At 38.4% G+C, this 20,912-nt stretch overlaps 1 protein-coding gene across 4 annotated transcripts in view; it reads left to right on the forward strand.

Annotated features, from left to right (window-relative positions):
* Positions 1 to 20,912, forward strand: part of ITGB8 (integrin subunit beta 8) — a 106,880-nt gene that overhangs the window by 43,875 nt on the left and 42,093 nt on the right. For all 4 annotated transcript variants that reach the window (XR_007947868.1, XM_051963201.1, XM_051963202.1 and 1 more), the window contains exons 3-6: positions 69 to 243; positions 11,150 to 11,396; positions 13,361 to 13,526; positions 15,546 to 15,704. Coding sequence is in view for 3 of the 4 variants with exons in the window: in XM_051963201.1 (XP_051819161.1) it covers positions 69 to 243; positions 11,150 to 11,396; positions 13,361 to 13,526; positions 15,546 to 15,704 (747 nt within the window). In the remaining variant the exon portion in view is untranslated. The remainder of the gene's footprint in view (positions 1 to 68; positions 244 to 11,149; positions 11,397 to 13,360; positions 13,527 to 15,545; positions 15,705 to 20,912) is intronic.

Consider the following 20,912-nt stretch of genomic DNA (forward strand, 5'->3'; position numbering starts at 1 on the left):
TCTGGATTTCTTTGAGTCCAACAGATGTTGCATGCCTTCAAACCACCAGTGCTTTTGCTTCTTAACAGGATTTCATGGCTGGAGCAGCAGCGAGTGAACGTTGTGACATTGTTTCCAACTTAGTAAGCAAAGGCTGCTTGTCCGATTTTATAGAATCCCCTTCGGTTGCTGTGACGATACCCACGGGAGGTGAAGTGAATACTCAAGTCAGCCCTGGGGAGGTGCTCATCCAGCTGCGACCAGGTTTGTTCATTTAAACTGTTCCTCGGGTTATATTCTTTTGTAGTTCTTTGAAACTTGGTTTAATTTGCTTGTACTTATTTATTGACTTAGGGAAAGGGACTCTGGTCTAGTATTATAAAAGGCTCTGGATTATTGGAGAGAAGAAATGGCCTGTAATGAAAGATCTGCCATTAACTGGATTGTGACCTTGGAAAAGTTAATTCATCTATCTGAACAGTAGTATACTCATATGTGCCCGGGTTGAATTTAACCCCGATCCCTTTTAGTTGTAACAGTCTAAGACATCATAGTAGTTTTGATAATAGCTGATAGACCAAAAATAAAAAATTAGTCTCCATCCCTGAAGAAGCTTACATTCTATCTGGATAGGGAAACAGTACATAGATGAATAGTAACTAATAAGAGTTAGTGAGTGAGAATGATAATAAATATATTAAAAACCAAATTGGGGAGAGATGGATAAAGGCAGGGATTATTGTGGGTTTGGTTGGGAAGGCTTTGGCTGACACTTGGGAATTATCAATTGCATTCAGCAAATATTCCTTAAGTGTCTTGCTGATCTTAATAGTAAGTGCTAGGGATGTAAAGACCAAAACAGAACAGTTTCAGACCTGAAGGATCTTATGTTCTGTCTAATGAAAATAATGGGTATGCAGAGAAATAAATGCAAAATATACCATGTCTCATGAAGTTATTAATTTGTGTTTGAATCATTTTTAAGGCACTTGTTATTGGGCTAAAGTTTTGTGTCTCATATACTAAATGAAGTCTTTATCCTAGTGCTCTCATTTCCTTTCTAATTCTTTCCTCTAGAGTTTCATTTGATGTATAATACTCTTGCTTCATTTCTTTCAGGAATTCTATTTTACCTTTTGACCAACATATATATTTCTCTGAGACTTGATGATTTGAAGCTTTTCTCTTGTCAGTTTGTGTCTTTTATATTCCTGGCTCAAAAATAACCCTTTATCATGGGTATCTTTTTTTGTTTACTGACTCTTCTAACTTCAATTCTTAAATTGAGATTATGTGTAGAGGAGAGACTGTGTATTTATGGACTGTCTGGGCCTTATTTGAGTTGATCTATATTCTCTGGTTTCTCCTGCAGTTTTATTAAATGCTGTGTTCTTCGAGACTATCAGGGAGACCTAAAACAAAAGAACTACAAATTTCCAATCACCTACATGATCTAATATAGAGCAAAGTATGATCATCCCCTTCACTCTTAACTTTATAGGCTCTGAGTGATATCTGGGTGATATACCTACAAGCTTACCTATGGGTGGAGCTTCAGTTGATAGCTGCTGACCAATCCCTTTCAGCCCTCTGGAAGTCTCTAAGTTCAGAGCAACAGAACTGCTGGCTCACCATGGTATGAGTTTCCTATCACCTTAGGTCTATGGACTGTATCTGGTGTGCTGCTTTAAGATCAGAAGAACATAATTGCAGACTTACTCTTGCCCTTGCTCTATTGAGGACTCCATTTGTTGCTCTGTCATTGATTTATAGCTTCTAGTCTCAGTCTTCATTAGGTGAGAACATCATAATTCTCTTGTATCATCCTGATCATGACCTCTCCTTAGCCACTAGATATCTCCCTTATGCTGGCCTTGGATGGAAGAAGGACCCATTGTGATTTCCTGATCACTCTTTAGATCTTATGTTCTTCCTTGATCTTGGTTTAAATAGTTGTGAAATAGAGGTATGCTGCTCTTTCTTTCCTGCATGATCTCTGCCCATCTTCATTCTTTCTTCCAGTCTTGTCTTATTCCACATACACCCAAGCTAGTACTTTTTATATGCTCACATCCTTCATGTTATTTTCCTTCCTAAATATTTCCCCTTTAGTCAAGGCCAGGAGAATTCTTCCAACTACCTGAATCTCTTGGTAAATTAGTTCCTTTAAAATTAATTTCCTCAAGTATATGACTCAGTGACAACCTCTAGATCAAGGGTTCTTAACCTTGAGTACATGGATTCTCCAAGAATGTTCTGCGAATAGATTTTAGGGACTTTAGGAACTTGAATGGAGAAAAAAAATCACATCTTCATTTTCACTAACAATTATCTAACATATAACATTTCTCTCAGTTGTTCCCAAATTTGATTCTGCTAAGGGACATCTCACTTTTTGACTGCCACAGGGGTCATGCCACAGAAAAGGTTAAAAACCAAGAGCCATCATCTACTTCATCTTCTCAACCATCTCCTTTTCTATGGCCAGACTTTCAGCACTTTGCCTCCCCAGCCATCTTATCTATTACTTCCTCCATTCAATGACACTGGCTTCTTGACTGTTTGACAAACAAGTCACTCCATTTCTGGGCTCCAGACATTTTCTCTGTCCCTATGCCTGGAATGCCCTCCCTTCTCAGCTTTGACCACTGACTAAATTACAATCTCATCTTCTACAGGGAGACTTATTTACCCCATCTTAATCCCAGAACTGTCCCTCTGTTATTTCCAATTTACTTAGCATACACTTTGTACATATTTGTTTGCTTGCTGTATCTTTCATTAAATTAGGAGCTCCTTGAGGGCAGGAACTATCTTTGCCTTTTTTGTGTGTGTGTCTCCAGCAGTTGGAACAATACCGGACACTTAGTATTTAGAATTGATTGTATGACATGGGAGACAATAGCACAGGATTTCCCAGCATGGTGTGCTCTCATCGGAGAAGGCACTGTGCTCTATGAGCAAAGAAGAATTGAATTAGCCCAAAAGAAATGTGAGATGCACAAAATTAGAGAAGCACATCAAAAGTTCATAGGGACTATTTGTGTCCGATCTATGGCAGAATATTCTGAGCTCATATCAATCTGATCAGTTGGCACTCGGACACATTATAATTTGACTCTAACATAATGAGTTCATTTTGCTCCTCTTGGAGAATGAACAACCAACCAACTAATAAACGCTGATTGATTAGCCTTATCTGCTTTTCCAGTGCTCTGTCAAGTAGACAAATTATCCTGACAATTAGATGACAAATTTATTACCAGGTCCTATGCTAAGCTCTGCCATCTCATCCAGACTCTCCTTTCTCATTTGTCTAATCTAAAGTACAGGAATCCTACTTTAGAGGAAAAGTTATTGGTTTTGCCCTCTGCATGACCCATGTTCAAATCCCTCCTCTGACACATGCTGCCTGATGTGACCATGTGCAATGCCTCAGGCAACTCTCAGATTTGCCTACTAAATTACAGATGTGGATTCCACTCTGATCTGCAATCTGCATTGGCATAGGGACTTCCCACTCTCGAAAGTCCCCCATAGTTACAAAATCCCAGATCCTTTCTCTTATAATCTCATTTGACTCTTGGGCAGCATTACTAGGCAGACTCAGTCTCCCATCAAGCCTTGCCCATGGAGCCACCTGCTCTTTCAGGCTTTTTTTTTTCCCCTGAAGTTCCCAGTCTCTTCTCAGACAATGTTAACACAAAACAGCTGCTCATCACTCATCGCAACTGGATTATATTTGGCTTCATTTGGCCCCAGACAGACTGGGAATAACAGGGATGTGGCTAAATCCCCACATGAATTTTGGGAAGTATTTATTTTGTTTCTTAACCCTGCCTCCTGTTGCTCCCAAATTTTCCCTGTCATCCATCAAAGCTTTCCCAACCTGTGTCCTTTTCCCTCAGGGCTTTGTTAGTTGACAACTTAAATATTCTGATAAGCTAATACTTTTTCAAGTGTTCATGTTTTAAAAAACAAGAATTGATTAGTGATGATGGCTGAATAGTTTTTAGATATACTAGGGAGCAGAAGCTATTTCAACTTCCTAGAAATATTATAATGAGGTTGTCCATGTGTCATCCTGGATCCTCATTGCTCAGCGTAATAGAGTGGAAAGAATAAAGGTTTTTGAGTGATGTTTGGAATCCTGCTTCTATGACATAAGTGAGTAAATTACCTCCCCTCTCTTGGGATCAGTTTCCCTATGCATAAAATAGTGGAATTGGACTAGATGAGTTCTAAAGTCCCTTTCAAGTCTGAAGTCTGTGTTCAAGGTATATAGAAAGCTTTATTCATTGTACCCATTGACTATGAAAAAGTCTTTTCTAAATCCACTTGGGCATGCCTGACTGATTGCCTTTTCCTTCAGCAACGGGGAGGTCTTTGTCCAAAGGATTGATCTCATTTCTGGACTTTTCATGACATGAGTCAGATTAGAGATTTACACATGGTAAATATAATGAGATGAATATAATGGTATATTTAAGGCAGGTAAGCTTATCATCACCATTTACATCAGATTATGAAGTAGTCACTTCATTTGCCCACCTTGTGTGAGCTGATTGCATCCCCCTTCTTTCTTGACCTTTCACCAAGTCAACCTTCTAAGATTTAAGAAACACCTACCATTGAGTCTGCAGGAATTCACTGAGAATTTTCCTTCTCTTCCTGGGATAGCTTCTATCTTCAATCACTTTTTGGAGTTCAGATGATCTTGGATCATGGAATCAAAGATGTAAATTTGTAAGGAATCCTAGAATCATCTAATTTTACATTTGGGGAAACTGAGGCACAAGAGGTTACCCAAGTGTTCCCACTTGGATGATTCTCCCAACTTTTTTCTCTGTTCCTTTCTATCTCTATTCCTTCCTACCTTTTTGAACATGGTAATATTACATCCATCTGGTAATCCTGGCTTTCTATTACTTTCTGTATAATCCAGGTCTTCGCCTACCCAAGAAGATAGTGATCTTAAAGAATTCAAGTGGTTTTAAAAATTCAAAGGTTCTTTTGATTTAGGCATTAAATTACTTCATAAAAATCAGCTCGTGTTGTATGAATTATCTATGTTAAAACATAAATTAAATTTTGTATTTAAAAACAGAGTCATGTAAGACATCCAGTACTGTCCTTATATTAACATGAAGACTCTTAAAAGTGAGAGAGGAAAAAGAAAACTCATAAAGACAGATTATCTAGTGATGTTAGAATTTAAGTTTCTTTTATTTGCCCACAAACAAATATCTTCAACATCAATCTTGATCTTCTGGACTTGGATTTTAGCCATTCAATTCTTTAGACCTCCATTTTATTAGTCAGCTCCATTTATTTGAAAGGGCATCTTTCATCCTATGTAATTAGTATTAGATGTAGAGATATTGAAGGGCTATCTAATAGATGCTCAGGATGATCAGAGATCCCTGAAAGAGCTGAGCAGAATATACAAGATCCCTTAAACTTGATATGGTGCCATGGCCTGGAGAGAGGTGGAACATATTGATTATGGTCCTGTGTGCCAATTATTCTTCCTCTTCTGTGAATTTGGCATAATGGTACACTGCAAAACTGGATATGGAGTCAGGGGATTTAGGTTTAAATCTTGCCATGTGCCACTTGGATAAGCCACTTCACCTGTCTAATTCTCAATTTTCCCAATTAAAAAAAAAAAAAGAGGCTCCATGAACTTATCTGGATCACCCTGCTGAGGTCAAAATCCATCATCCTAAAGTCTAAAATTGTGATGACCGCACTAGCACCCTGGATACCTCAGAATCAGCCGGAGTCAGGATAAGCAAAAGTCCTTGATCTTTATTCTTGGTCTTTATGGGTAGAAGAGAACAGGATGGAGATAGAATCTCGGGGACCTCCTTCTTTCTCGTCTACTGCCAAAAGTGACTCTGGCTAGTCTTACTCCCACCCTAGACCCTCCTATGATTTTCTGTATACACCAATCATCGAGCCAGCACAGAATAGTGGGAAGGACCATTTTCCAAGAATATGTCCATAGAGTATTGTCCAATTGGTAGTTAGCCTCAAGTGCTCGGCTGTCCTGACTTCAGTGCATCGACTCAAGAGTTTTAGCCCTCTACATAAAGTATGTCAGATTTGGAAGAGACCCTAGCAACCATCCTGCTTCTGACTAAGTGGGAGAAAAGACTCATTGATTCCGCCAGTGCAGGGAGTCCCATGCTCTGGGTCAGTTCTGGTTCTTAGCCTTTTTCCTGACATGAACTTGAATTTCAGTTTTGCTTATTCTTTCCAGTGCTTCTAGTTTTGCCCTCAGAAGACAAAAAGAGTACATCTCCCTTTTCTAGTGACAGTCCTTCAGCTGCCATACCCTCCTCGAGTCTTGATTTTTCTTGACTAAATATCTCCTATTTTTCCAAATGGTATTTATTGTGACTTTTCATCATCCTACTCTGTTTCTTTTTCTTTTGTTAGTCAAATACGACTTTGACATATTCCTATTCTCTTGTTCTTAAGGAAGAGCCATTACTTTCCTTTTCTCATCTTCCCTACATGTGTGAACTTAAGCCAATTAAAATACCTAGTCCCCAGTCTAGGAGGGACTAGTTTTTTCATCTATAAAGAGAGTTTAAATAGAGTGGATTTTGTAAAATTTTTATCCTACCCAGGCTGAAAATGGCTCAGTATCACTGCTGATCATCACAGAAGTATTTACTTGCTCCATTCTTTCCATCCTGGATTGGTTCACCCTCTTTTAGGGAGCCTGGTGGCCCTTTATACACAAACGTTTACCATAATGGTATTAGATATACTCTGGACACCCAATTGATATCCTGGTTACAGCTCTGAACTCCCTTGCTCAAGCAATCCACTAGCCTCGGCCTCCCCAATTGCCAGGATTACAGGTATACACCAGCACACCCAACAAAATCAGGAAATTTTCACCTTTTGTGTCTTGTGGCCTCCTTGGGCTGTTTGGTCAAGCCTGCTGATCCCTGAAACTCTCAGTCTATGGCCTGTGAGAACCTTGATGTGCACTGGCTCTTCCTTTTGACATTCTTTTGTGTCTCTATCTTAAATACTGGTGTGATAGTAGTGATTTTGTAGCTGATCTATGCATCTAAATCATAGAGTTAGAATTAGATCTTAGACATTAAAGATTAAAGATCATAGAATTTAACATTACTCCTCTTTTTTTGCAGTTGAAGAAACTGAGACCAGGAAAAGTTAAATCATTTGCTCAGAATTACATAAAGAAAAAGTATCTGAGCTAGGATCCAAATCTAGATCTTCTGCCTAAACAATCAATGCTTTCTTCCCATCCAACCATAGCATTTTTAAGAAAAAAAATGAGATAGATTAGAAAATGGATAAAGGAAGATGACAGTGGGTTTTCCCATCCAATTACACTAGTCATCCACATATTCCTTCCTATTAGAATATTTTTAGAATATATTGACCAAATGTACTCAAACTTAGAATTAATTACTTAATTGTTGTTTACTTGAAGGACTCCACCAATAGTGGAAAATGTGCATCAGATATTACATCAGCTGCCATGACTTTTAAGAGGCTCCTTTAGGACTCTAAATCAGGGCAAAAGACCACTTGTAAGATCCATTGTAGGGAAAATTCTTGGCCAAGTAGAGCGGTTGGGTGAGATCCTGTGATTCTGCTGGGGATCCCCCAAGTGTTTTACTTAAAGTAAGGGATAACTCTAGAGTGGGTATTCTGTATTCTAAGTATTCACTTTTGAGTTGCGCCCATTGCTCTTCACTAACTCTCAAGTGACATCACCATTGCCTAGCAAAATGATATGCTCATAATGTGAACTGAACGAATGTCTATTGAACTGCTTATATTTTTCTAAACTTCTAGTGTTGTAATGTCACTCAGGGTTCAAGAAATAGAGAAAATAATCTGACCAAGACCCATGAGAATTGAATAATATATTAAGTAGACACATGCATATATCTACATATATACATAATAGAGTTCAGTTAGTCTTTGAAAGTAGAACTAAATGTTGATTAGAGGAGTCAAGTCCATGCAGCAGGGAAAAACATTTAATGAAGAGGAAACAACTGAGATAACTTGTTTTCCATTGCAAAGAATGTCTGAGTACATTCCTGTGACTGAAAATCGCATCAGGAAAGTAAATGAAGACAATTCTCTACTTGATCCCTTAATCTATCTTCAATCACTCTAACTATCCAGAAAAGCTGAGCTCTGAAACAAAATGAAATCAATTGCTTTATAGAGACAGAGGGGTGAGCTGGCTTAGGAGAGTTTTCATCTGAATAGCTAAACTTCTGGATCATGATCACAAAGAAATAAAATCTTCAATAATCAGAATCTTAGAGTTGGGAGGGACTAACCTAAATGTGATCTAGTTCAATCTAGATGTGAACAGGTATCCCTTTTGAAGCCTATGTGATGAGAAGTCTTCTGAAAGACTCCAGGAAGCTTTCCCATTCCACTTTGTGGCAGCACTAACCGTGACAAAGGATTGAAGCCTTGGAGTTAAGAGAACCTTAGCAGTCATTTCTAGGAAGCATTGATGATTTAGAGCAAAACAGTCATTTACACTATAGCCCTAGTTAACCATTTTTATGTGGAACTCAGGGGAACCCAAAGAGCATCTTCGGCCTGCTAGCACATGACACTTGTAGTTTTCAAGGTGAAAAAAAGGTAAGAGTAGAAGTTTACTGGAACTTTGTGATTGATAAGTTTTAGGCACCTATTTGGTTTCAGGAACTATGGATAAAAATGAGGGCTAGGGATAGGAATTTTATGGTTATTTCATTTTCATTTTTATAGGGAATTCCTATTTTATGTCAAAATAGATTTACACTTTCTCTACAACTTATAGCCCTAGAGAGTTTGGGGATAGAAAGACAAAGTAACGAGATGAGCGATGGTAGAGGAAGAAGAAAAGAAGGGGGAGGAGAGAGAAGAGGAGGAGGAATAAGAGCAGGAGAAAGAATGAGAGAAGAAGGGGAAGGAGAAAAAAGGAGGAGGAGGAAGAGAACAAGAAGAATAGCGACAATAACAAGATAAAAGGAAGAGAAAGGGAAGGAAAGAGAGAAACGGGGGAAAAGAGAGAAGAAGAGACAGATACTTTGTATATTATTTTATTTGATCCTCATAAAAGCCATGTGAGGTAGGTCCTACTATTTCTCCTTTATAGTTGAGGAAAGTGAAGTCCAGAGAGGTCATGTAATTTGTTACGTGGATCATGCAGCAGATAAGTGTCTCAGGGAAGATTTAATGCAGATTTTTATTGCTTAGGTGTAACAGATCTCAATTTCCTTATCATGAAATACCCTCACATAATTAGAGCTGTCCAGAGAATGGGATGCCTCTATAGCTGGTAGTCTTGTCATTGAAGGTCTTCAAGTTGGCTTAGATAATCAGTTGTCCATACGACAGTGGGGTCTCCTTTCAGATATGAATTAGATTTGATGTTCACTGTGGTCCCTTCCAACTTTCAAATCTACTACCAGCCTGTGAGGCTGTGAAACTGAGTCACCGATGGCAGAAACGATTTTCCCAAAGTCACATGGATAGTAAGTGGAATTAGGGTTTAAGTCAGAAAGTTAGAGTTAGCATGGAAATTAGAGTTCCAAGATTTAAATCCAAGTCCTCAGGCTCAAAATGTCTTTCTATTAAAGTATGATGCAAATTTAAAAACAAAGAAATCATGTTATGATTTTCAATCATGGACAACAATTGGAAGACTGAAGCAATACTTTGTAGAAGTCCTTAGGGGATTCCTTTAATGAACAGACAGGGATACACTATAACCAGGGAAATTGGTGATTCATAGGTCAGTGTTATTGTTATTGTTCAGTCATTTCAATCATGCTCAATTCTTTGGGGCCCTATTTGGGATTTTCCTGGCAAAGATACTAGAGTGGTTTGCCACTTCCTTTTGCAGCTCATCTTCTACACGAGGAACTGAGGCAAACAAGGTTAAGTGAATAGCTGAGGATCACACAGCTAGTAAATGTCTGAGCCTGGATTTGAACTCAACTCTTCTTTACTCCAAGTCCACAGCTCTATTCGTTATGTCATCTATTGGACCCCTTTTAGCCACTTAATAAATAGTCATTGAATATACAGTGTTTGTTCATAAAGCCCAAAGCAAAGACTCTCTAATGGTGGAATGTGAAACTTTATGATGGCTAGAAGATGGGCTGCCAAGTTCAAGGTCGTAAGTAAGCCAGTTTGACTGGAACAGACAGTACATGAAAGGAAGTAATGTTCAATAAATTTGGGGAAAGAATAAAGGGAACCAGATTGTAAATGGCTTTAGCTATGAAGCTATGAGAAGTTATTTTGTCCTAAAGACAATAGGGAGCCTCTAAGGATTCTTGAAGAGGAGAGAAGCACAACTGATCAAGGATGGACAGAATCAGCTACACCCAAAGAAAGAACACTGGGAAATGAATGTAAACTGCTTGCATTTTTGTTTTTCTTCCCGGGTTATTTTTACCTTTTGAATCCAATTCTTCCTGTGCAACAAGACAGCTGTTCAGTTCTGCACACATATATTGTATCTAGGATATACTATTTCCTATTTAACATGTATAGGACTGCTTGCCATCTGGGGAAGGGGGTGAAGGTAGCGAGGGGGAAAGTCGGAACAGAAGTGAGTGCAAGGGATAATGTTGTAAAAAAAAAATTACCAGACATGGGCTCTGTCAATAAAAAGTTATAATAAAAAAAAGAGGAGAGAAACATGATTAACCTTGAGTTTTAGGACTCTAAAAGTAAAAATTCTCCATGATAGCATGAGCCTAGCTCAGCAGAGATGTATTTGAGTATAGAAACTTTGCCGGTGTGCCAGAAATGGTGTCACAAATCAGAAGAGTGATGTCTGTTTTCATCCCCACACATTGCCTAACATATCATCATTTCTGGGAAACCAATGGGAATTCACATGAAATGCTTTTCACAGGTGATTGAGAAGAATCCACCTGCAGACAGGAGAGTTGGGCAAATGCATTGGGGGCATTTTCAACAACTTCTTTAAATGACATCATAATTTATTTGTTGGATAAGCAAACCCCATGAAGTTATTAAAGCTACTTCAATTTAAGAACTCATGCTCTCCACTTGACAGTGTCCCCCAATAAGTATTCAGATGTTAAAAAAGAAAGCTTACATGAACATATGTATTTTTTCCTTCAATTAGGAGCTGAAGCTAGTTTTATGCTGAAAATCCACCCCCTACAGAAATACCCTGTGGATCTTTATTATCTCGTTGATGTCTCAGCCTCCATGCACAATAATATCGAAAAACTAAACTCGGTTGGAAATGACTTATCTCAGAAAATGGCACCTTTTTCCCACGACTTTCGACTTGGATTTGGATCCTACGTTGATAAAACAGTGTCTCCCTATATTAGCATCCACCCTGGCAGAATCCACAACCAGTGCAGGTACCTGGGGTGGGACCAAGTTGCATGATGCTGGGGGGAGGGGCCAAGGCAGGTAGCTACCAGGCTGGTTCAGCTACTCCACAGAATACTCATGGTATTGATGTTATTGTTGCCATTCTGCTTTTTAAAAATACAGAGGAACAGGTACAAAGGATGAAGGGCTGGCTTTGAAAGCAGGAAGACCTGGATTCAAATCCTGCCTCTTTTGCTAGTATTGTGACCCAGTGCAAGTCACTGAAGCTTATATAATCTATCTATATCAAGAGTTCTTAACTTGAAGTCTGTAGATAGATATAGATAGATAGACAGATAGATGGAAAAAATAAGTAAAGTTTATTAGAATTTGTTAAATTTGTAAATCTATTTTTTAAAATTTCATGCATTTAAAGTCTTCTAAGAAGGCAGTCATAGGCTTTAAGAAACTGACAAATTCAGGGGGTCATGATATTCACAAATATTTTAGAACCCCAGATCTATGATTATATTTCTCTATATAAAATATGCACACACACACACACACACACACACACATATTGTTGTTGTATAGATATATGTGTATGTTCATATAAGTAAATTATGAACAAATACCTGCATATATGTATAAATATATGAATATGTATACATATGGTTACAGATTATATAAATATACCACATGCATATATACTATATATGTATATATGACATTATACATGTGTGTGATATGTGTGTGTATATATACACACACATAAGTGTGTTGTATGCATGTGCCCACAAGCTATCTACATATTAGCTCATATGTTTATATGCACATTGAACAAATATATTGCATTTGGGTGCATGTAAACATCCATGCATATTTTATATACCTATATTTGTTTTCACAATGTATTATAAACAGAAATATGATGTTATATGCATATATACTCATAGATATCTTGTTCTTATTCAGTCTTTTTAAATCATGTCCATCTCTTCCAAACCCCATTTGGGGTTTTCTTGGCAGAGATCCTGGAGTGATTTGTCATTTCCTTCTCCAGCTCATTTTACAGATGAGGAAGCTGAGGCAAACAAGGTGAAGTGACTTGTCCAGAGGCACACAGCTAGTGACTGAGTTCAGTTTTGAACTCAGAAAATGAATCTTCTTGACTCCAGGTCTCTCACTCTATCCATCATGGCCCTCTGGTCTTGGTAGTCTAGTGAAGCCTATGGACTCCTTCTTAGAATAATGTTTTTAATTGAATAATTTCAGGTTTATAAAAGACAAAATTATATTGAAATATACTTTTCAAAATATATGTATTTTTAAAATTTACAGCCAAGTTAAGAATTCCTGTTATAAATAGCTCTCTCTCTTTCTCTCTGTCTCTGTCTCTTTGTCTCTGTCTCTCTCTGTCTCTCTCTCTTTCTCTCTCTCTCTCTCTCTCTCTTTCCCTTTCTCTGTCTCTCTGTCTCTCTCTGTCTCATACACACAAACACACAGAGTGAGAGAAATACGCTCCTCTTGACTTTCATGCATTGATATCCTAACTCATGTAGACCCTGGCCTAAGGCAAGCAGGACCTGTGATCCCCATAAATGAGTGTAGTATCCACACTAAGAGAATGCTGTACCCATTGGTATTGAAGAAATCTTTGCTAGACTGTATGAAATGGTTTCAATTGAGTGATTATCATTTGGTCCAGAGAAATCGTCACTGCTCTTATAATCGTCAGAGTTCCGATATCTCTCCATTTATCCCATTGGGTGTTTATTTCTAAATCAGAACATTCAACAATATTGTATTTTATTAAGGATTTTCCAATATAGGTTTTCTTCCTCCAAAATATTAATTAATATTGTAAATAAAAAGCTTTAATAAAAAATGCAAAAAATGCAATTAATGGAAAATTGGGACTGTTGATCTCCCCATCCCCGTAGCTGTTACTCACATAGCATTTTTGAAAGCAGAGAAGAAGCTAACCCCTGTGTTTTGTCTCCTTATGCAGCGATTACAATTTAGATTGCATGCCACCTCATGGCTACATTCACGTGCTGTCTCTGACAGAGAACATCACGGAATTCGAGCGAGCGGTTGTCAGACAGAAAATCTCAGGGAATATCGATACACCCGAAGGCGGTTTTGACGCCATGCTCCAAGCGGCAGTTTGCCAGGTAAAGGGATCTCTGAGTAATCAGTGATGGCAAAACTCTCAATGATCAGGTTGATTTCAGAATGTTTTTTTTCATTGAGCCAAAAGGTAGAAAGTGTGAATTCAGAGTTAATAAGGTTTCACAGACTGGGCCAACTCTAATGAAATGAAAATTATTTGGAATACATTGGGGATAAAAAAATAAAATTCATCATGCTGAAAAAGATCTTTGTATCTAATTTAATTCTTTTGATGTGCCCTTTGCCCTCTTGCTCACTCTGCTACCTTTCAAATTAAGTCCTTACCGATGACAGACTACTCTTCTCCTCTTAAGTTTTAAGGGGAAATCTGAGGGCTTATAATGATATTTCTCATAAACCCTTAGTGAAGTCTATGATATCATTTACCAATTAATATTTCTCTAACATTAATGAGTCAGAAACAAATATTTACTGGTGGTATAGTGGATAGAGTACCAGGTTTGAAATTGAGAAGAGTCATCTTCCTGAATTCAAATCTGGAATCATACAATTAATACTAGTGTGACCCTGGGCAAATCATTTCTCTGTTTCCTAATCTGTAAAATGACCTGGAGAATGAAATGGTAAGTGACTCTAGTATCCTTGCCCAATATGGGGTCACAAAACTTGGACACAACTGACATAATTGAATAACAACAAACAGGTCTTAGATTTTTTGCTGAAAGTGATAGAAGATGATATTAAATCTGCTCCCTTTACAGATCAACAAACCAAAGCTTGTGGTGGTTGTCCAGGGTCATATAGTTAGTAAGTGACAGATTCTCAATTCTCAATTCTCAAGCCTAGATTCTCTCTCTCTGACTTTGGGTCCTCTGTACCCAGATTCTAAGGACAAAACTGCAAACATATTCCTCACAAAATCAGAGCAGGATACGCTTTCCCCATCTACACACAAGTTCCTGAATAAAGTGGATTCAAATGCTAAAGTTCACCCCATGTGAGGCATTTTTTTCTTTCCTTCACATACACAAAGATCCTGGGAGGAGTGGGCTCAAACTTAGAAACATCTTGGAACAAACATATTGAGAACTCATGTGGCCAAGGGACAGCTCTTAACCTTGGGACTCCTTTTAGGTCCTGGTGGAGTCCCCATCACATTTCCTTCTAGATGTGTCCCCGCTAATAGAGGTGTATCTCTATGTGCATCTCAATTGTCTGATTTATTTGGCTTTTGTTTATTAAATTGTATCCCACAGTTCAATAACTTTGAAGATCCTAACTCATCCAAGTATTAACTAACTTGCCCTTCCTGGATGGTTGCCATAGGTACAGTGTGACTTTTCACAGTCATTAAAAGTGACTCATTTTTACATAGTGTTTTATCCTTCTTAAAACACTTTCTTCACAACACACTGTGTTACTGGTTTTATAAATATTTATAAATATTATTGGCCCCATTTTGCAGATGAAAAAAAATAAAATTCAAGAAATCAAATGAGTTAATTATTCTTGGCTATACAGAGAAATAATTAAAGCCAGAAGTCAAGAATAGGATTACCAAGTCTACATTAATAACAATCAATTATAATAAGATTTGTTAATTGCCCAGTCTGTGTTAAGTTTTTCTTTTGATGTTGGGGATACAATAATAAAAAGAAAATTATTTTCTGCTCTCAAAGTGCTTCCGGTCTATTGATCCAAAGATAATTTGGAATTAGGATCTCAACTCCAATGGATCTGTGTATTGTTTTTATCTTCCAAAGTATAATCTTGAGTGCGTTTTTCTTTTTAAATAAAATTTAAAACATTAAAGAAAAGCCAGCCTTTTTTTTTACCATGAAATCCAACCACTGAATTTGTTTAAAAAATAAAGATTCAAAGAGGAAATATACAATTAAATATAAATGATAGAATGAAGTATCAGTGGTTTTTTATTTCCTCACCCACTCAACAGTTCTCATGACCCAGTATCATTAATTAGATATATGTAAAGCTAAGGTCCATAGCACAGATCCTAAGTGGTTTACTCAGGTCTGATCGCATGTTTATTTTTACTTCAGAGTCATATTGGTTGGCGCAAGGAAGCTAAAAGATTGCTTCTTGTGATGACAGATCAGACTTCTCACCTTGCCCTTGACAGCAAACTTGCAGGGATCGTGGTACCGAATGACGGAAAATGCCACCTAAAAGACAACGTCTACGTGAAGTCCACAACCATGGTAAGGAACCATTTTTCCGTGCTTCATCTCCGCTCTTTGGCTGCAGTCACAAGCGTGGGCAACTCGTCTCTTCTTCTACATGGAAATGACCCAAACAAACAGAAGATAGAGCCAGGAAATGTAATGAGATAGGACCTAAGGAATAATAACTTTTCTTAATGGTGATTTGTAAAATATAGAGTCAAGTATCTTAGGGAATCATTAGTAGCTGACTCATGCATGTAATGAAAAGCAGGGTGTAATTTAAATAATGGATCACTTACATTTGTTAAAAGAGAAAGGAATCAGCCTTTCCTTTATGTAAATAAATCAAGGCTGTTTGGGAGGGTCTGCTTGGCCAAGCATTAGAAAATCAGCACTGATTCCAGTGTACTTCCATATACAGTAGAATGAAAAGGGTTTCAGTGGAGAGCCCTTATCTGAACACTCTGTACCTTTCTCTCCCTTCTCCTATGAGAGGTACTTTGAAATTAAGAGGTGTTGTATATTTGAATTAGCTCCTGAGTCAGAGCAAGGTATGAATCACCCAGACTCCTGTGAATCATATCTCTGGATGCAGACTCCTGGCTGTCAGTCATCTCCAGCACAGATTAATTCTACATACGGAAAATGGGCAAAGTATCACATCTATCAGCTCATTGCGTTGACATCTGGGTAATGAGTATTTCGAAAAACTCTGTTAGAATCCTAGCAGTGATACCAGAATTAGTGTTTTGCACAAATACCTTGGGATCTTAGCACTGACCCCAGAATTTTTCTGTCTTCTAGTTATTAACTCTTCAGTCAGCTGATCTGACCAGGAAGTCTGGATAAATTTTGACAATTAGAAGAAAATAATAATTTTCATGCACAATCTTTCTGAAATGAATTGGTTATTTATCGTAATCTTCATTTGTACATATAAAGATTAAAAACCACAGTTGGAGTTTCAGTGTGAGATGGGCCATTAGGGGATATCTCTCTGAAGGGATCTTCCCCTTGACTTCTCCACAAAGTGCATGTGTCTTTGATTGGCCCAGCCAATTTAATCAGCCTTACTTTCTTATCTATCAGTAACATTTCTCTGTTTACTTTATGATAAACCAAGCCATCAATCAATCGACAAAGATTTATTAGACATCTGCTCTATCTAGGAACTGTTCTTCTAAGTGCTAGAGACACAAAGACAAATAGAGACTGTCTCTGCCTTCAGTGAGCTTGCAGTCTTTTTGCGGAAACATACTGGAAGTAATTTATTTATTTATTTGTTTGTTTGTTTGTTTTTTGTTGAGGTAATTGGGGTTAAGTGACTTGCTCAGGGTCGCACAACTAGGAAGTGTTAAGTGTCTGAGACCAGATTTGAATTCAGGTCCTCCTGACTTCAGGGTTGGTACTCTATCCACTGTCATCTATCCACTATCTAGCTATGCCGGTGTCATTTCTTACTGAAGGTTTTCTTGCCCCACACATTTTGGTGGCCATGAGCTTTCTTATGTTTGGTTAGTTGGTTGGATGTTGTCCCTTGGTCTCAAAGAGGATCAAAATGACATCATTATGTTAGAGTCAAGGTAATGTGTCCAACTCTGGCTGATCAGACCAATACAAGCTCAGAATGCTCTGCCACAGGGGACACAAATAGTCCCTCTGAACATTTGGGGCGGCTTCTCTAACTTTGCCCTTCTCAGGTTTCTGAGCTAATTCAATGCTGCTTTGCTCATAGATCACGGCACCTTCTCTGATGAGGGCCCACCATGCCCGGTGATCCTGTGCCAGTGTCTCTCATGGCATATAATCGATTCTAAAATGCTTAAGAGAGACCTTGAGAGTGTCCTTGTATTGCTTTTTCTGACCACCTTATGAGCACTTCTCCTGTGTTAGTTTTCCATAAAATAGTCTTTTGGACAAGCATCCATTTACCATTTGAACAATGTGGCCGACCCAATGGAGTTGCGCTCTCTGCAGTAGAGTTTGAATGCTTAGCAATTTATTTAGCTTGAGAAAGGACCTCAGTGTCTGGTATCGGATCCTGCCAGGGGATCTTCAGAATCTTCCTAAGACAATTTGAAGGGAAGCGATCCAGTTCCTTGGCTTGGCATTGGTGCACTGTCCAGGTTTCACAGGCACACAACCATAGTCAGCACATAGCTCTCTAGACCTTCCATTTATATTTAATGCAAATATCTCTTGTATTTCCTGCAAAGCAAATGGTCTGTTTGGAACTGGCATTCTTCTGTGGAGGCTTTCATGACATCACTGAATTCATCTCTTTTTTGAACCTATGTCTATGGAGCATTGATGTTTACAGCATCATCGGTTTATTTTATTTATTTATTTATATAGTTGGGTTTTTTGGTTTTTTTGCTCAGGCAATTGGGGTCAAGTGAATTGCCCAGGGTGACACAGGTAGGAAATGTTCAGTGTCTGAGGCCAGATTTGAACTCAGGTCCTCCTAACTTCAGGCTTGTGTTCTGTCCACTACAGCACCTAGCTGTCCCAGCATCATGTTTAAAACCAGAATACAGGATAAGTCCCTAGATCTGAAGTTAAGCTGGGTTTAAATCTTGTCTTGGATACTAACCTTGAGCCTCAGTTTTTAGACAACTCTGGATCTCAGTTTCTTTATTTGAAAATAGGGCAATTAGACTAAATAGTCTTTTAGCTCAAACTCTGAAATCTAGGGTAATGCTTCATTTTACAGATGAAGAAACTGAGGTCCAGGAAAATCAAGGGCTTGTCCACAGTCACATAGGTCAACCGACTTAGGTCCTCTAACTCTCAAACCCTCTTCTCATCACAAAGTTTCCTTTGGCAAAATGAAAATGTCCACTATTTTACTTTAGGGACTTGTTCATTCAGTACTTAATTATCTGATACCTGTTTGGGTGCTGAGGATACACATAAGAGTACCACATAATCTCTGAACTCTTGTCATGTCAAGGAATTTATTCCCATGGCCATCAAAAACAAAGTGAATCCTCAGATAGAGGGAGTGGCCTCCACCTACAATTTTAATTCTGCATACACAAGGGTATCTGGGAAGATTTCAGGTTCTTTAGCTTTTCACCACAGTCAGGACCCTTAAAATGACATGGAACATCCTGGGGGCCCTCCTTCCACTGCCATTGATATGGAAAGGAAACCTAAATATTTAGTAATCTTAATTAAGTCACCCAACAAGTATTTCTTAAGCAATATGCGTAATAGGCAAAAGACAGTCCCCACTCACAAAGAGATCATAAATTGTTTGTAGTAAAGAAGTTGTCATCTACTTAAAGTGTATATCTTAAAAAAAAAAACAACCTCAATGATCCCTAATATTTTTGGTGAGATAATTGGGGTTAAGTACCCAGGGTCACACCGCTAGTAAGCGTTAAGTATCTGAGACCAGGTCCTCTTGCTTTCAGGGCCGGCGCGCTATCAATTGCACCATCTAGCTGACCTTGGCAGGATTCCCTTGACTGGGCAATGTCACCTCCTCCAAAATGTTTTGACCCCTTAGTAGGTGAACCCTTTTTTTCTACTTCAGATGTTTTCCATGGGCCAGCACCCCACAGTGAATAAACAAGTACTACTAAGTCTGTTGTCAGCCAATTAAGATTAAGGCTTTTCTGTGAGCCAGGGATGGGGCCAAGTAATGGGAATACAAAGAAACATGAAAGATGATCCCTTCCCTCCAGGACCTCACAGTCTAATGTAGGGAGACAACATGCAAACAACCATATTGGAACGAGCTATAGACAAGATAAATTGGAGTTAATGACTGGAAAGCAAGCCCTGGCTTTGAGGGGGACTGCAGCACATAGGTGAGATTTGAAGGAAGCCAGACACACATTTATCTTAAGAAAGGCTTAGCTCAGGATTTTTTTGGAGAGCCTTGATAGCCTCAATCTAGATGAGCTCCATCCAGTCTATTTCAATTAAAAAGATCTTTCTTTAAGGGTTATGTATAAGACGCCTTCCCTTGCTCAACTACAGCACATTAATTTTCAAAGGAATAAAAAGATGACAAAAAGAATCAGATATTTTTATCCCTGTTCACTTGTAACATTTACCATGGGCAAGGTCTGGTCTGGGTATGGGGTCACAAAATAAAATAGAGAACAACTTTCTCTCTCAAGGACTTCACATCTTATTGTAGAAATAAGCACACAGAGAATGAAAGTCTATGCAAATTTGTAGGATGTGATTTTGAGAAAAAATGAGAGAGGACGTTAAGGGGAGGAGAAGAAAGACCTTTTCTGGAGGAGGCATGTGGACTTTGCCTTAACGGAAGCTAAGAGAATCTATGGAGCAAAAATGAGGATGGAGTGAATGGCAGATGTGGGAAGGAGGTTGGAGATGAGATGTTTTATATGAGGAATAGTTGATGGTTGGGTTAGACTGGAATAAAGAAGGGGATGTGAAGGAAAGCCAGACTTAAAGGTTGTACTCAGATTACGGAAGGACTTCAAGGCCAGACTGGGGATTTTCTATCGTTCTGTTCTCAAGGAAGCAAATGGGCTAGCCTTGAGTCAAAATGATGACTTTCTTTAGTGTGGGATAACCCCAGTCTTCCTTCATCGATGTTTCCTCATTTTTGAAAGGAAGGAACTGAGAAAGACCTCTCCTCCATGTATATGAGGCTGATTTCTGCTACATGCACAAATGTACACATGTATACATGCACATGTGTAAGCATACAGCCATGCACACGTATATAAGCACACATATAGCCATTGCTTCCAACTCACTAGGCTCTTGACTTCCATAGGCAGCCTTCACTAAAAGAAGAATGCTGTTTTTCTTCTTAAGGACCATTTCAGACTGAACTCTCTGGATGTTTGCATTCTTATTGGAGGAAGAAATAAACCGCAAGAGCTGGTTTATACAAATTAAAAAACCAAAGCTGATTACTCCTTGTAGCACAATTTACAAATAAGAAACCACTATTTACATGTATATTTGAGAAGAACACAAATAGAATCTTCCATTATCAAAAAAAAATTAAATTTCTTCTGCTAACTGAAGGACAATCACTTCTCCAGCTTTTTTTCTTAGAGCTCTTGTGTTGTCTTTGTTTGGTTCTGTCTTTGATTCCCATTGCTAAATGGCCAATGTCAGTAAAGGAACCTGGCCTGAGGCAATTCCATCTGGGTAATGGGCCATATTAACAGAGTGGAGATTGGAACTCAAGTCTTTATGCAGTGGTCTTCCCATACAACTGACTCACCTTTGAGTGATACACTGGGA

This window comes from Antechinus flavipes, chromosome 5 (assembly GCF_016432865.1).
Source record: "Antechinus flavipes isolate AdamAnt ecotype Samford, QLD, Australia chromosome 5, AdamAnt_v2, whole genome shotgun sequence".
In the NCBI taxonomy this organism is placed as follows: Eukaryota; Metazoa; Chordata; class Mammalia; order Dasyuromorphia; family Dasyuridae; genus Antechinus; species Antechinus flavipes.